The following is a 17,289-nucleotide window of genomic DNA, read 5'->3' as shown; positions in this document are numbered from 1 at the left end:
TGTACCGATTTCAAAATATCAGAAAGTTTCTCAGTAGAGAAGTAAAATTACCCCATCATTTAAACCTGTTCATCTCATTCTCGTTTTTTTTTTTTTTTTCTGTGCCTATACTAAAAGATTTATAACATTTATAAAGCAGGAATTGATTAATTCATCAGTGTCTGGGACACTTTGATCATAATCAATAATGTAATTTTACCCTGAAATGGGATTTCAATTAATGCGCATTTCCCAATGTCATTTTATTTTTTATCATCAGGATTAGCTCTATCTGTGCCCCCCTTTCTTTAACATTTTCTTTGCTGCATAGAAATGTAGCATGCTGTGTAGAGCTTGCATCCTCCTCAGAGAATTCCTACCATATAAAAATACTGCTGACTCTTTAAAGGATACACCGGATTACTGCCTTACTGATAAAGAATTTAAATATTTAATGTTCTCATGCTATGGTGTGGTATTAATTAACCTTGATGTTGCTAACCACCTGATATACACTGTAGGACACTGCTGTGTAATTCCTGATGAAAGATACAATACGCACATCTACTGTATAGAGATTAATTCCAAAAGGTTCAAAGCATTAGTATAGGGGTTGCAGGCCAGTAAACGTCAGTGAATGCAGTAGAGGTGAATGGAAAGCAGGGGTCTGTTCATGCATCTGATACATAAACACTTGCAGTCCTATATTGCTATTACATACTGCTTTATTGTTAATATAAAATGATACATGCATCACATATTTATAATTTTTGTTTTATAATTTATAATGTATGTTCAATACAGCTGAGATGGTTTCCTTAGAATGCGATTAGTGGCAAGTTTGGTCTTAAATATAAAGAAGTATATATCATCTAGTGGACACTAAGAGTCAGTCTAATGATGATTCCTTGCTGGTGACAGTGCCCCTACTACGGATTAATACACTGTACATTGGGGTCTGATCTGCAATTCCACCCAGAGCTATATTCCTAAGATTCATATGCTTCCTGTCAAACTGAAAGTCACAAGAGCATATCTACAAAATGCTTCCAGGAAAAATAACAGTGGAATCTGCATTTTATTATATCTACAAATGGAACTATCACATGCCTGCCTGCAGCCTATCTGCCAGTACTGTATGTGACCACAGACATGCTGTAGCAGGGGTAGATCTGTGCTGACTCTGCTGGCGTGTTCACAGGGCTGAAGGAAGAGGGCGGTAGTCATCCAACAACTGCCTGTGAGTCATGGCAGTGACACAGGGAGGTGGGAAAGTGGGTGTGTGGACTTTCCCCCTCTCTGAATGGCTGAGAGTCGAGTCTTGGGAGATTGTTAGCCCTATAAAATAATGCTCTGCTGTTTCCTCAGGTCTGCCCTTTAAACGCGCCGAGACTGCGGAAGCGCTGGTCGAGGACCGAGAACCAGTCGGGAGAGTGTGAAACTGAGTGTGTCAAAGCGAGACAGTGAGAGCGGGGAACCCTTGGGCAGACCCCGGAGTATTGTAACGGAGCAGGCTAGTTAGCCGGCAGTATAGGACGGTGATCCGGGTCGCACGGGTAGAGACGACTGGGATATAGCTGTCAAGTGCAGCACCTTTTCTTCGTAGTTTTGTTACTGTTTTATTTTCCCAGTTTCTTTGTGCCTTCTGTTTTGAATTATTGTTTCGAAGCACCTGCAAGGGCGCCGGTATTGTGTACCATCGCTTGGTATGCCCGTGGTTCTATTTACCATCGTTGGTAAATCAGACCACGGACCCACAGCGCCATCTGCGGGCTAAAAGAAAAATAGCACCACAAATAAAACTGGGCACCTGTGCAGTGTTGCCAAATCCACCTGTCTGTCTCCTGTGTCAGTGAATTACCCACCACCCTTCCACACCTGCATAAAAATGAACAATTTTAAAATTTTAATGAAAGCATTCTTATCTTATCCTAGGCTCCACAGCCATGATCAAAGTGTTCAATCAAATAGCGTGAAGCTGCTGACAGACACATTAAATTGTAGCACTGCTTACAGTCCTACAGGTTTACACACAGGTTCAGTAACACAGTGGTTGTAGACCTTGGACCAATGCATTTTAAAGCCCCTTATCATAAGCACTTAAACCAATTTGTTTCTGGAAAGGGAAAAATTACCTACTACCTGACAGCCAGTCTGAAGCAAGCAATTGAGGTTTCAACTAGCTGATTCCAGGCCACATTTGAAACAAGGAAAAATGTCAAGACATAAACCTTGAAGTTCACATTTATAAAATAACTACTAGATGTCCTCTAGTGTATGCAAAGCAATTGATATAACCAAGACTTTAAAGTCCATTTCCATATGTCCTAATACCATTATCCCCCTTAACACTGGTATCCTCATCACTTTAAAGATTTATTTGGTATTTGTTAAGGTTTTGTTTTGCAATTTTTTAGTACATATAGAAAACTTTAGCTATAGTACCTAACAATTCCCTGCATTGTACATGGTCAGATTGCTAGACAATTGGAGTAAGGCTGCCCTACAGTGCATGAAGTGATAAGGTACCTGGAAGCAGCATACAGCACTGTACCTGCATCACAGTAAAGAGGTTGCTAGTACTAACAGTGGGCTGCTGTGAATGTATTGTACTTTCACACAGCACCCTACAAGACTACTGCACATCCCTGCCTTGGAGTCAAGTCCTGTAATACATCTTTAGGGCACAATGACTGTGAAAGCTCTTTTAAATGCTCCTGATATGACCCAATAGTGCTTAAAAATGCAGTATGAAAACAGCATTCACTGCTAACCTCCTACTGTAACGCTCCTTCAGCAGTGTCAGCTTAGAGCAAGTGGGCAAGCTAAAGGTTTAGATGTAAGCTTGTTTTCATGAGGAGGTCCAACCCTTAAAGTAAGTTTCAGGGTATTAATAACCTAATACAAACAAAAAAAAATCCAACAGTGGGTCGTGTGCATTTGCTTGTTTGTTTAAAACTCTAAAGGAAACCACTTCTGTTTGTAGCTACTGTAGTTTTTTTTTTTTTTGTGTCAAACCAAAATCTGCAGAATGATCCATCCGCAGGAGTTCAAAATGAAGGATCCTGGGACCCTGGGGATCCAGGCTTTGAAATTAAGGACGATTTAAAGAACAGCTGTGGCCCAGCTCAGGGCCATGTTTAATACAAAGTACATTGCTGCAGCTGGGGGAAAATAAATGTTAGAGCTGGTTAAAAAGGTCGCTGGATTTTGGACGCCACAGGCTATTGAATACTATAAGGTCTGGATTGAAGTCAAGAATATTGCAATTAAACACAGAATAATTAATGTTTATTTATGTTTTGTTTTTTGTTTTTTTGTGGTGAAATGTAAAGCGAGCTCTTCTTGGGCTTCGTTCTTTCAGGAAACGTGGGTTGAAGTCGTGCATGTTTTCATTAGACTGTTTAATATTCATGAAGTTCCTCTAGACTAGTGTTGGTTTTATGAACAGCAGCACTCAACAGTTAATGAATATCCAACTTAATTAATCTAAACAGATTTTTTTTCTTTTTTTTTAAAAAAAATCCTATAAAAATCTCATCCGTCAAAGATGTGTATCTGTTTCTCTCAAAAAGTAAAGTCAATCAATTTCCATGTTGTATAATCTGTATAATCTGCAACATTATGACTCAAGCTGGGGGTGGAGAATGTATAGGATACTAACTTTTATTTTGCATCACTTCACAGTGCACTAATAATAATAATACATTCATTATTGTAATCTAAAGGAGACATTAGAAGGACGCTCGGATTCTGCAATGTCCCGAAAATCAGCAGCAATGTATTCTCCTTGAACTCCACAGCAAAAGTAAATAATACTGTCATCTGTTGTCTGCCCCGAGAGCACGACACATAGCCCTGTCTTGCTGTGGTGATGTGCACTGTGTTATTCTTTTTTTTTTATCTCTGACTGCTGTGCTGCTGATTATGCCACCTTTCATTTTGACGCAAATGAGCTGCCCTTTGCCTTCCTCCTTTCCAGCAAGTACTACAGTACAACCTTTCCAAAAATAAACCCAATCATCGAGTTAAATCACCTGAAATGGTGACACATCCACGGATAGCCACATTTCCAGTGTATGCACTACAGTTAGCCAAGTTTTTCAGCTTACATATTACATTTTTCAGGAAAACTAATGAGTAAATGTACAGTTCATTACTTTAGTAGTAAATCGTGTATGACTGTAGCTGTAACTTCATACTGTGTTATTATAAGACTAGTAGTTTAAGTAGGATCAGATCTGGGAAGATACCATCCCATCTATTAACCAATGGACCTCTGGCACGTGTTATTTGAACGTACTGATGGAAACTGATCATTGCACATTTTATTATGTGTCTAAAATACTAAATTCAGTTCTTAGCAGGACAGAGTATTCAATTGCATATATAAAAAACTGTATTCCGTTTCACATTTTACATGCTGTCACTTCACGTAACTGCCCAATTTAACCACGTTAAATAAAAGAAAATTCATATAATTATTGTACCGTTAAAAAGCTGAAACCTCCAAAGAGTTTGTGTGCAAGCTTTCTTCTTGTTGGCAATGGGTTAACACACACGGTGGAAAAAAAAAAAAAAAGGTCCGATTACTTTGCCACAGACAGAGAAAGCACGGTAAATTATTTTTGAAGTTGCCAAATACTGTATTACAAATCATTTTCACTGATTTTCTGTATATACTATAAATGCAATACTGACAATGACCTGGCATTGTTAATTATAATGCTCCAATGTTAACAAAGCAACTACAATGTAGTACGATGACTCCCTCCGATATGACTGGTTCTACTGTAGAGTAGTTTATGGTTTCTTTTTCTGGAGTAATAAATATTTACAATGGAGGAAACAAACAGTGGAGGCACTTTTGACGCCATGGTAACTACACTCACGTATTTCTATTTAAATATATTAATGTGTTTGTAATGTAATTTACTACATGCTAGTTTATGATGTAACGATCTACAGTGGTATCTATTCATCCATTTATTTTCCTTTAATTGCATCTGTATTGTACATTATCAAAATAAAATCTTCTAAAACTACAAATTGTAGGTCACTTGTGTTGTCTTAATGTTTTGAAACACTGCTCTCCTTAGCCTACCTTCAAAACATAACTGCCTTGTTTTAAGTGTGCAGTATTGATGAATTCTGCAGTCCGTTTTCTCCTTTAAGTGTGTACATCCAGAAGATGCCCCCAATTTGTCAAGATCAGGTGAACAGATAGGATGAATGGGCTACACAATCCTTACATCTTCAGAGGCCAGGACATGAAATCCACTGTATACCCAGGGAGGCTCTTAATAATTAATAGCAACCACTCGACAAAAGGCAGAGACACTGCACCCCATTCATCTCTGAAACAAACGTCAAGTAAAAGCGAATACAGGCATCTCTATGACAGGTAGTAGAGGACAGCCGAATGAGTAGGACGCACATACACAGTTGGCATCTAGATGACCTTGTGCTCAGCTTGGTGTGTTTCAAAGGTAGCGAAATGGCATAACTGGTTTAGTAAGGCCTCAAAAAGATTAGGTACACCATTAGGAAATACATGTGTGCAGCCTTCTTCATCCCATCCCGTCAAACCAGCTTATAGAATATTTTGATACCAAAGGGTGGCATTTGGCAACAGAATCAATATTAGTTCAGTTCAGTCATGGGCATTGTGATGGAAGACACTTCATCTTGCTAATGTCTCGGGTGATTTTATTGTTCACCAGCATTCACCAACCTTATTTGATGGGAAGAAGAAATATAGGGAAACAAAATCACTAGGATGCAATTTGTTTCAAAGTGGGTTTAAAAACAACAACTATAAAAATCAGTCTTATTTTTATTGTGCCAGTTACCATTAATGTTGTCATTAGATCAGTCCTCTGCAACATCATTCCCTACGGTTAATTAAGATGGAAGGACCATTTTAAAAGTTGAATTGTCTTTTCAAGCTGGTATACATTATGTATGTGCTGTTGTAATGCTTTCTCAGTGGTTACCAATAAAAAAAGAATTATGCAAAAGTTGCCCCATGTACAACACCAGAAAAAAGAAAAAAAGATTCCACTATATTGCAGTACAATGTGACAGCCAATACAGTCAATCTTTCAGTATTTCCAATTAGCTTGCATTCTGTCCCCTGGGTGTAGTGGACTATGCACAGTACAGAGATTTGTTTATTTTTTAAATGTGTGTACTTCATCGCAGGCATCTTCATCTCGCTGAGCCTCCTAAATAAAGCATCATTCTGGAAACTGAAGGTCTGTCACTAGTCTAATAGATAGTATTTTTATTACACTGCTCTTTGCTGTATTTCTCAGAGTGCATCCAAATACAGTCGTCATGAAACTGTCAACTTTATGCAAGAGCTGCCAAGTGTCACTGATTTGAATACTGCCGGGTTTTATTGGAATAAATTTGTCAGCTGAGTGCTTGTATTGAGCACTTGATGCACTGTGACACATCTGTGGCAATGACAAGCTGGCAAAGGAAGGCAGGGGATATGAACCTAACCATTAACTAATCGTGCTCCTGTTTGGATTGATATTACAGAGAAGCAGTAATATCATTCCAGTAATGTGTGGCTGTAGTATTGGAATCAATCGCTGCATGCTAAACCTCTAGAAAAAAATAAAGGAAGAGGGGACTTGATTTAAGTCTATAAAATCATAAATGAAATAGATTGTTCACCCAAAACACTACTTCAAAGTTAGCACAGAGAGCGGAACAAGCGGGCATAAACGGAATCTGAGTTTAGAACAGAAGGTAGGAGGGTCATTCCGTGTCAAATCAACCAAAATCCATGAAAACCCCTGCCTCAAGATTTAGATTTTGCTTATATTTTGTGTAGTGGAAGCTCTGGTTGAGTTGGCATTGTGTTTCCAACACAGCATTACCCTCATCTTGAAATTTGCTAACATTTCCCCATACGTTCATTAAATACTAACCTTTGATAATGTGCTGTTTATGCTAACCACCCACAGTAACAAGCAATGTCAAGTAAAAAACAAGGCGCGGCAATTAAGAGAACAAATTGGTCGATCGGGTCACAGGCTTTGGATAAGTCTATAAACATTACTTTTAGTTAAAAGGTCTTTATTCAAGGCAGACGACAACATCATTAGTCACTTGCATTGTAGCATAGGCTGTGGAAAAAACTGGCAAAACAAAAAACATTCTATGAAGTAGTTACCAAATTATTACAGCAACACACTGAGGCCACAGTAACTGCCCCAAAGTCATCCTCATGCGTTGTTTAGTTTTTTTTAGTTTGTGAATTGAATGCTCATGGAAAGTGAAGCACCAGAGCGGTCAGTTAAGCCTCCAGATAGAAATCGATTAACTGGGCAGACAAAATCGAATCCTTCGAATAAATATCGATGATTGTACCGGCCACATACATTTTCACTCCACTCTTCTCCCCTCGGCGTGATTATTTTAATATCACTCCTGTAATAAGTAAAAGCTTGTGCATAACAATAGAATGCGAGGGGTGATTATACCTGGGTACCTTCAGGAAAACAACAACAACAACAAGCCTAAAGCAAGCATACTACAGGAGTGTTACTAATATTTATTGCAAACAGATAACAGTACTTTGGAATGTAATCTATATAAACTAGACACGAGTTTATGAAAAAAGTCTTTTTTTATTCAGTGATAGCTGCAGCATCATGCAATGCATCTTGTTAATAATGTACTTCCTAACCTTCACTATCTGTGAAACACACAATGTGGAAATCCCTGTCTAAAACATAATAATAATAATAATAAATAATAATAATAATAATAAATTGATTTACTTACCACAACATGTATACCCATTGAAACTTAACTATGTGTGTTACAAAAATGGAACTATTGAATCATTTACTCAGTATTTATATCGATGCATATAATGAGGAATGGAAACGATCGAAAATCAATTTTTGATTTAATCGTAGCAGCCCTATGAAGCACGCTTCAATCCTTAGGCAAAAACTACAAGAAACTAAGTCCAGTAGACAAACGTTTCTGCTAATCAAATGTTATCTATTGTACACCACCAAATAATGATGTGTCGAATGACTAGTACACTGAAGAGGACACATGCCGAAACGTTTGTCTACTTGACACAGTTTTGTTTAGTTTTTCCACTCAGACCTGGACCCCCCAAACCAACCACCTTTGTGTAAAGCTACAGTACAGTTTCCAAACACAAAATTTAAAAGCTTGTTCGGTCAGCTACTGCGAGTACAATTCTGTCATTTCTGAGTAAAACAGGCAACACAACACTGAGACTTGCCTGGTCCCTTGAGACACATTGCTCTGTACCGCAGGTCCCTGAAAGACGATCCCCATTATACTGAAATTCATACTAAAGGATTCAAAAGGCTGTTTAACACCAATTCACTTGATCTGAGTTCGAGCTGACCTTTTCCTTTGTTAACTGCTTCTCCAAACGTACAAAGACTCATTGCTGTGGCTTTCAAGCCAATACCTGACAACTGTCAATCCTGCCTTATCATAGCAGTGCCTGCCCCGTCGGTGTAATCTGTGGATAAGATCAAAAGAGATTGAGAGTATTTTATATCGGTTCTGCTTGAGACCCAAAAGACATAGATTCAATAACCCTTACAATTTACCAGCAGAGTGGTTTTGAACCCTGTGATACAGTAATGTAACTACATTTCAATCACCTGCTACATGTGCAGAACAGTGTTTAAAGAATCAGTATGGTGTAAGACATGTGTTGCAACAATTTGGCTACACTAAGTTCCAATGTCTGTACAGTAGATATTTTTTGTGTGAAAAACATGTACATTTTTTAAACGGTCCCTTACCTTTTTATGATTTTTGCACTCACTGTGTGTGGTTCTTAGTGAACGTAGCCAAGTTCAGGGGCTTCTCTTCTCTCAAATTCCCTGACGTATAACCTTGGGTAGATAAGCTAAAGTGTCGTTACAAAACTGCCAGTGCCATCTAGCGCAAAGATGTGCATTACCTTAAATACAAAAAGATATGTATACTTTATCTGTTCACTAGATGGCACTGGCTCTTACTTTACTACTTTGGCTGATCTAACCTCCAGTTAGACATGTCTATGGCAGGACACAAAAAAAAAAGAGCCGCTCCAGAGCTCAGTTAAATGAACTTTAACACAGATATCAAAAAGTTAAAAAAAAAAAAAAAAACACATGATCGCTAGCTCATAAAAAGGGGGCACATTCAAGTAAAAACTGTTGATTTAACATTCAGGTACAGTATGTTAGTATATTATTTAGCCCAAGAAAAAGGAGTGTCCTGCAGCAAGATAGCAAGAGATCATAACATGTAATGCACAATTACAGCTTTGGAGAGAGTAGGTGCTTTTTCCCCGTTGAACCAAAATTATAATAAATGACAGTATGCATTTGTAAACTTAAGGTACAGTGCCACTATGGCTTCAGATGCTTTTGATAAAACCCACTCAGACATTCTCAGTAAGTTAACTGCCTTTACAATAATGCAAAACAGACCACCATGGGATTTATTTTAAATATGCAGTTTTCTTTTTTTCTTTTTTTTTTTTTTAAATCTCCAGGTGTTATTATAATCATGATACTCCTAATTAAGCATGCACTTGAAATGCACACCTCCTATGACAGTTTCATAAGAGAGAAAAAGCTGGAAGATACTGTTTCCTTTCCAAAGACCATGACTGATCTGTTTGCTGAATAGCGATTTGTCATACAAAAGACCACAGCTGCTTAGGCTGCTGCAGAACTTGCAATCTGTGATGCAGACAGAGACAACTCAATCAAACCAAAATTTTGAAACTGATCACTTTATTCAGTGTCTGAGTCTGGGAATACTGTTATAAGCCTCAAAGACATCTTTATAATATTTGACTTTGGTCCTCTACCAAAGTTAAAGCGCAGCAAAGTGTAGCACACCCATAGAGAAAAGCTTTTTAATAACAGATTATGGTACTGCATTGTTCGACCCACAGTTAAACATGGTAACGCATAGTAAACGTATAGTATTCTCATGGGAAAAGTGCAGTAAACATCAAGAATTACCATGAAACAAATATATATATATATATATATATATATATATATATATATATATATATATATATATATATATATATTATACATTATATATATATATATATAATGAATATAAAAACAAAACTGCATATATTATTCTAAACCTTGATATCAGGTCTGTCATCCATTCCATTTTTTAATGTCAAATATTAGTTTTCCATGACTACCCCAGTTTTTACCTTATAAAATATTGTTTACCGAAACAGATCATACGAGTAGCGCTGTCTTGTACAGAGATATCTCACGAAATTAACTGTGATGCAAAAATGTGGCACACAATAAACAAGACAGCATTAAAAAAAACTAAATACACAATATAAAAAATACAGCAAAAAAAAAAAAAAAAAAAACTAACTTAGTGGCTTTTGGATGAACACAGGCAGACAGGCAGTTTGGTGAAGTAACAAAACATTTTTAATTGAAAATAATTGCCAGCAAAAACTCGGCTTCAGTATGAGAAAAAAAAAAAACTAATGTTTCATTAAAACTGAAAACAGCTTAAGGAACAAGTTTTTGATCTCATCTTATCTGTTTTAGTTTGACATGATCACAAGCGGCAGGTTTTTTGCAAGAAACACAAGCATTTCCACATTTTTCTTCTTTCAAACAACTTCTGCATTTTTGATTTCCATTGGCTTCCTTAGATAAAAACAAAAACCCAGATAATCCCAAATCAAGTACTGGGCTATTTTGCTCCTTACAGCGGGCCATTACTAACGCTTCTCTATGTCAAACCGCGCCATAAATCATGGCAGTATTGTCTTCAAGGTAGTACTGTGGCTCCCCAGAGTACAGATCCTGGAAGCGCAACATTTTGGTACCATGTTATACCGTTGGTACCGGTACTATCGCCCAGCACTGCTTCCAGTATTATCTGCCCTCTCTCCCACTGTTGGGGGAGTTTTCAATTTGTTTCACTGAGTGGAACTGACATTGCTTTTTTCGTCCTAAATCAATCAGGCAGAGGGCTTACAATCATATATGATTGGATCAAAGAAAATCCCTTTTTTTTTTTTTTTTTTTTTTTTTTACATTTAGCTGCAGTAACTCAATCACACAGCTTTCAGTAACAGTGTAAGACTCTGACCATTTAAGGATACGGTACTGTAAAGTTATCCTGTCAAGTATTCCATAGAGAATCCAGGGGCATCAAATTGTTTCAGCGAGAAGTAATTTTGTGTAGAAATTACCAATAATAAATAGAAAAAAAAGTGGAGAGATTTGATACAAGCTAGCCACATGCCAGTTTTAATAACGTTACAACAGTAAAGCAGCAATAGGTCATCATGACCTTTCTGGTAGCATGGTGAACCTGTGTTAACCAAAATTTAAGTCAGAGCTGACAATGGTTACCAATACACTGCCGTTTTCAAATCTAACCACAAAACTCTGGTTAAAGGAAACAGTCCAGTATTGGGTAAGAAATAGAAGGAAAGAAACATAAAGCAATGAGACGTATACCCAGGGTACACAGAGTCACTGACAAACAGGGCCACTTTGTGTTTTGTTTGTCTGTGTCACTGACAGTAATTGGACTGTGTGTGTATAAGCCTTCAGTGATAATGAGGACCTAGAGGGCTGTCAGTAGGCTCTGGGAAAGGAAAAGGAGTAGACAAGGTACAATATCAGTCTGCTCCATTCAGCCTTGTTAGAACATGAAATGAGTGGTATCTTCATGTCTGTCGGCTAGAAAAATGTTAATTGGAGTTTAAAATTGTTACATGTATGTATGCTTAATAAAGGTGGAAATAATGTGAAGGCATATATCAAGAGCTGATATGCAGGTCACACACAGCATAACATTTATTAAAACATTCTCAGCATGCAATGAACAGGTGTTCTGACAAGTCATAAGAAAACATTGGTACCTGTTCTGTATCTGTTCCTCTTCCCTACTTATGTCAATCTTTAAAATACACAAAATAAATAAAACGGGTCAATGAAATGGATGGTCTGTCATAAATAATTTAACTTTTTATTATTGCCGTTGAAATGGACCACTTTACTGATCTGTTTAAATGTTACGATAAAAATAAAATATCGCTTACAATCACCAATTAATTATTTTATGAGGTGATATGAAAAAAAGTTTGTTTAAGAGAAGAAAGAAATGCTCATCTACTGTATGCCTGCTTTGACTTTTAGCAACACTCTCAACGTGGAAATGTAAAAATAAATCGAATTAGATTTTCCAATGAAACCTTAAAAGGGATTCTCTGAAAGAAAAATGGACATTAACCCTTTGCAGTCCATTTATTCACACAGTGTCTGTCAGGCACGTCGGGTCCAGTTTATTACCACAAGCGCTGTTTATTTTACACATGCCGTTTCATTTTTTAATTTTTTTTCCCCCACAGTAAAACAAGTTTAAAAAGCCCTGCACAGGAAAAAGGAGACTCAGTACTGCATCTCCAGCCAAGCCCCACCCCTTGTCGGTGTATTTTTCACATACCTCTTTAAAGTCATGCATACTGACAAATCCTGTCCTGATCACTCGTTATATCACCAAACTCCTCAATAATGAGATCCAAGTCATTATTTTATTACTACAACATCTCAAAAAGCTCTGAAAATGTCTGTGATATTCTTTGAGCGCTGGATACGGAAGCAGCTCTCTCTTTTGTTTGTGTCCGTGTTATATCTTTGGTGCAGGGGCTATGTGTATTGCTCAAATATGCCTCTTTTTTCGGCTTCATTCCGCTCCTATCGGTCTCACTCGGCCATTGAAAGGTTTTCTCAGCTTTTTCCAGAGAAAAAACAACTAGAGACCCGTGCTTGATGTCTTTTTGATGATGTCGGACAGGGTCCGACATCGGACTGGAAAGGGAACATTGTAACGTCGGACCTGGTCCGACATAGGACCGCAAAGGGTTAAGGATTGAAAGTGATTAGATACATGGGAGCAACTGTAACTTTAACTGCTCTAGTTGCCTATTTAAAATATCTGAATTACCTAAATTAAAGAATAACAAACCTAAAGACCTTTAGTCAGAAAAGAGGGGTACCAATGATTATGTTTTTACAGTACTGACTGCCTACAAAAGGTAAGGCATTTATTTAACCCTTTCAGTCTTTATCTTAGCGCCGTTTAGAGTTCTAAAAGTGTTTCATAATGGAACTTAAATAATTAAAAAAAAAAACTATTAATGACATAATTTTCGCTGCCCTTTTATGTTAAGCCCTTGTTACACAAGTCAATTTACTAGCAACTTTTATTACCTGCGACCAAATCCCATGAGGATTGCCCTGTGTAACAACCCTGACATTGTATTGTCAATGTTCTGGCAACTGCCTGGCAACAAGATTGCTTAATTGGACAGCAATCCTACTACAGGCAACAGCACTGGTGTGTGTCATGTGATTCTGTCGCTACAGTGAAAACAACAGTTAAAATGGACAGAAAAGCCGCAATTACTGGACTCAGGACAAAGAAATACTTCTCACAGAGTTTTATGAAGGTTGGTCAATGCTGGAAGAGTTACTTTTAACAAGTTTTTAAAATTTCTTAAAATCTTTGGTCCAACTGTCGTTAACTATAGGGGAATAAAAATGTAGCTGCTGTAACTCTGCTAAACCGATGCCCATACTCTGTTATTTCGTTACCTTTTTTAAACTGTTACTCCACAGCACTGTGATAATATAACCATGAAAGACTGTTTTTTATTATCACTGACAAAAGAAAAAAAACAATCACTTTCTGTACCTCCCTGTGTAATGTGTATACACGTAGCATGTAATTAAAATATATATATAATATATATATATATATATATATATATATATATATATATATATATATATATATATACACATTGATAGCTAGATGGCGTCTGCCAATAAATGAAAAAAACATATTGTATTACTGTATATTGTACTTGTTCTCAACACTAACTGGTTGTATTTTTTGTTTGTTTTGTAACTGATAGCCCCTTTTTGTTTAATGGCTGCCATTTCAAACTGTTAATTTACTGTTAATTCCAGAACCACGTGACGTAGTTCTTAAATATGATTGGCAATTGCTTGGATTAAAGGCAATTTGTATCGAATGCGAGTTGCCTGTTCGTTGTATCGTGTAACAGGTCAAATCCCCCGCAGTGACATCACTGGCAACACGTTGATACAATTTATGTTGCCAGCACATTGACTCCTGTGACAAGTCCTTTACAGTACCTGCAGGCAGCATGGGAGCAGCTTATTCTGGTAAGCGGCAGCTTGCTGTAGTGACATTTTTAAGAAATTCCACCATTTGAATAGTTCAAGACACACTATCTAAACAATCTTGATTTGGACAACTTAGTGAAAATTGTTACAGAAGTGCCTGAAAGCAATGCACAACTGTTTGTGTTTTTAATACTTTTGAACAGTAACACACTGAATTAACCTGGTTTTAAAAAAAAACAGCTACTGTTCAGGTATGAGTCAACAGTTGTTCAGGGCAGTCACAAACTCCAGGCTTCCCATGTATTTACTTGGACTGACAGGGCTTAGAAACCAGCCACCTGAAGTGACTTGTGTACTGTTCTATCTGTGGCACTTTGTAACACAGGAAGCCATCACCAGAGGGCCAGGTAAACTACGTGGACGGCTGAGAATACTACAAATTCCTAATGGTCTAAGAGAAATAATGTTTAATTACAGGACCACTGAACAACATTCGGGTGCACCATTATCCATCACTAAGTTTATAATAGCAGTGTCCCAGTATCATGTTCCAATGTTAGAAAATAGTTCCCCTTGCCGGTGACCTTCCTACATGACTGCATAGTTATTTATTTACGCTGACATCAGAAATATTCGGTTCTCCGGCAGCACGCGCACGCACTCTTCGTGTCATTTTTAAAGTTGCTGTCTGGCACTGTTTACATGGTCACGTGACCGATCAGCTGTAACTCGCAAAATCTAAATAAGCATTGCACGGGACTAACTGCAAAACTGTTAGTTCCACCACGGCTTAGTCAAAAGCAACAAAGCTGAAATAAATTGAAAACGAATTACTAACAATCGACCGCTTATTACAACACTGCACCTCGATCAAGCAATAGTAAACAAACATACCGTGTTAACTAGTGTGGGGCAAAATTCAAAACAAATGCACATTAATATATTCCTCAAATAATAACATTTATATAAATTAAATTGATACGTGAATATTACAGTACATGACAAATAATATCGCATTATAAACGTAACTGCGATAGGCGAATATACTGTATCGAGTCATGCAGCAGTTAACCAGTTTGTGTAGGTTTTAAAACACACGCACTGGGGGTGTCTGATGAAATGTGAACGGGAGGAGACATACATTAACACGTTATTGTAATTGTTACATACCTATCATTTTCAGAAGGTGTGTTCTTTGAAACCGAGGGAGAATCTTAACTTTCTACGTTAGATTTGGTGCTACGGATTCTGCACTAAGCTTCTGAGGCCACATCGTAACACACAGTTCAAACTGAGCATGTGCGACTTTCTTTCGGCTTTCTGGGTAATGTAGTTTTGTCACGTTGTCTATTAATGTTCGCAAGCTCAGTTTGCACCATGTATTTGGACATTGTGAGACTTCAAATTTCAAACTTGTAGAAATTCAGCAACTATTTATATTTTTCTGAACTTTATAAAAGCTGTATTATTAGGCTTCCAAGCTGGCTTGGGAAGCCTATTGTTATTATAAAGATTTATTTATTTATTTATTTATTGTCATTTTTCCTCCCAAAACTTTAAACTGCTTCTGTTTGCATGTGGTATAACCAATCAACATGAAACTTAGCAGGTATCATCCTGTGTAGATTACAGTCCAGATACAAAACAAATTGCACTCCTGTGTCAACCAACATGGAGGCCTGATGCATTTCTTGGGAACTGGCAAACTGATTCATCTGAAACTTTGTATATGTCATCAGCAACCAAACCCGCTTCAAGATTGAAAAGCAGAAGTTGCTACGATAAATTTTACTATCAAAATGGCTGCCACCAAATTCGCCAAAATGCATCCCAAACATCAAACTTTCTGTTTTGGTAGGCGTCATCCTGGGGACAATGGAATTCAAATATGGCAAAATGATGCTCTTTTGTAAAACACTTTGGCGGCCAGAGCTACGTTTCGTTCTTAAATTTAAAACCACTTCAGTTGAACACAGTTTAGTTGATTAACTCCAAAGTTGACACGCATCATCCTGTGTCAATACAATTGACATTTTCTAAAATAGTGTTTGTGCATTTTTTGTTTAGAATCTAAGGAAGAGAATTATTTGTTAATTTTTGGGTTCTGCATTTATATATTTCTTTAGTTGTCACGGGAAATAAAGTAATGTGCCCATATACATGTATAACTGATCCTAATAGCTGTTTTGAATTGATCTAGATTGATATGTGACAATGCCTCAGGGGGGGGACATAAATGACTAGTCACTTGTTTGTCATTCCTGGCTGATACATGATACATGTCTGCCAGTAATGCTATTCACACAACAGTAAGGTGACAGACATGCAATGGCTAAATTGAAGGTTGCTTGTCTACAAAAAAGGAATTCTAAAAATCCATCCGAGTTCAAAGAACGCGACATTTGTGATTTGCCATTCATTTCATAAGACACAGTGCCTGCTTTCATGAACCGATTGGTCTATTGGTCTAAACTAGAATCTGGGTTGCAAACACTGCATTGCATTTGAGGCTGAACAATCAGCTGTTCTTGAATATCTGTTTATTCAAATCAATATTTTCCAACTGTTTAATGAAATAGTTTTAGAACACGTGGCCCAATTAGAAGAAACAACACATTCTTACTGGGCCAATGACTATTATTATTATTATTATTATTATTATTATTATTATTACACATGCTAGGGAAATATATGACTGTACTTCTAAAATGTACAGCAAAACTCGTTTTCTACTGAGCAGTAATGTAGCTATTAGGAAATTGTTTTAGTTAGTCCTGTGCAATCATCTGCACACCTTTTTTTGTTCAAATTGAACCCTGTTCACCGTGAGAAGCAGACACAAGAAGAAAGCTACAAATTCAACAGCACTGTCAGCCCACTTGCTCCTGCACTGTCAGCTGATATAAAAGCCAATTTAAAGTTTTGGGAGCAAATCCATTATCCTTCCAAGTTTAAAACGCACATCAACAAAATGATGACTCGAAATAATGGTTTTGAGAATTATAAAAGTCAAAGACTATTTGGTATTACACAGTCCACAAGACTATTATTTCAAATCCACAAGAGAAGGATTTCCAAT

General features: G+C 37.2%; 1 protein-coding gene across 2 annotated transcripts in view; it reads right to left on the bottom strand.

Moving 5' to 3' along the window:
• Positions 1 to 15,496, bottom strand: part of prkn (parkin RBR E3 ubiquitin protein ligase) — a 179,500-nt gene extending 164,004 nt beyond the window's left edge. For both annotated transcript variants that reach the window (XM_041251298.1, XM_041251299.1), the window contains exon 1: positions 15,381 to 15,496. In XM_041251298.1, the coding sequence (XP_041107232.1) occupies positions 15,381 to 15,387 (7 nt within the window). In that variant the 5' untranslated portion in view covers positions 15,388 to 15,496. The remainder of the gene's footprint in view (positions 1 to 15,380) is intronic.
• Between the last annotated feature and the right edge of the window lie 1,793 nt (positions 15,497 to 17,289).

Source organism: Polyodon spathula, chromosome 5 (assembly GCF_017654505.1).
Source record: "Polyodon spathula isolate WHYD16114869_AA chromosome 5, ASM1765450v1, whole genome shotgun sequence".
Lineage (NCBI taxonomy): Eukaryota > Metazoa > Chordata > Actinopteri > Acipenseriformes > Polyodontidae > Polyodon > Polyodon spathula.
The sequence above is the reverse complement of the archived record's forward strand: the minus strand, read 5'-3'. Positions and strand labels throughout refer to the sequence as shown.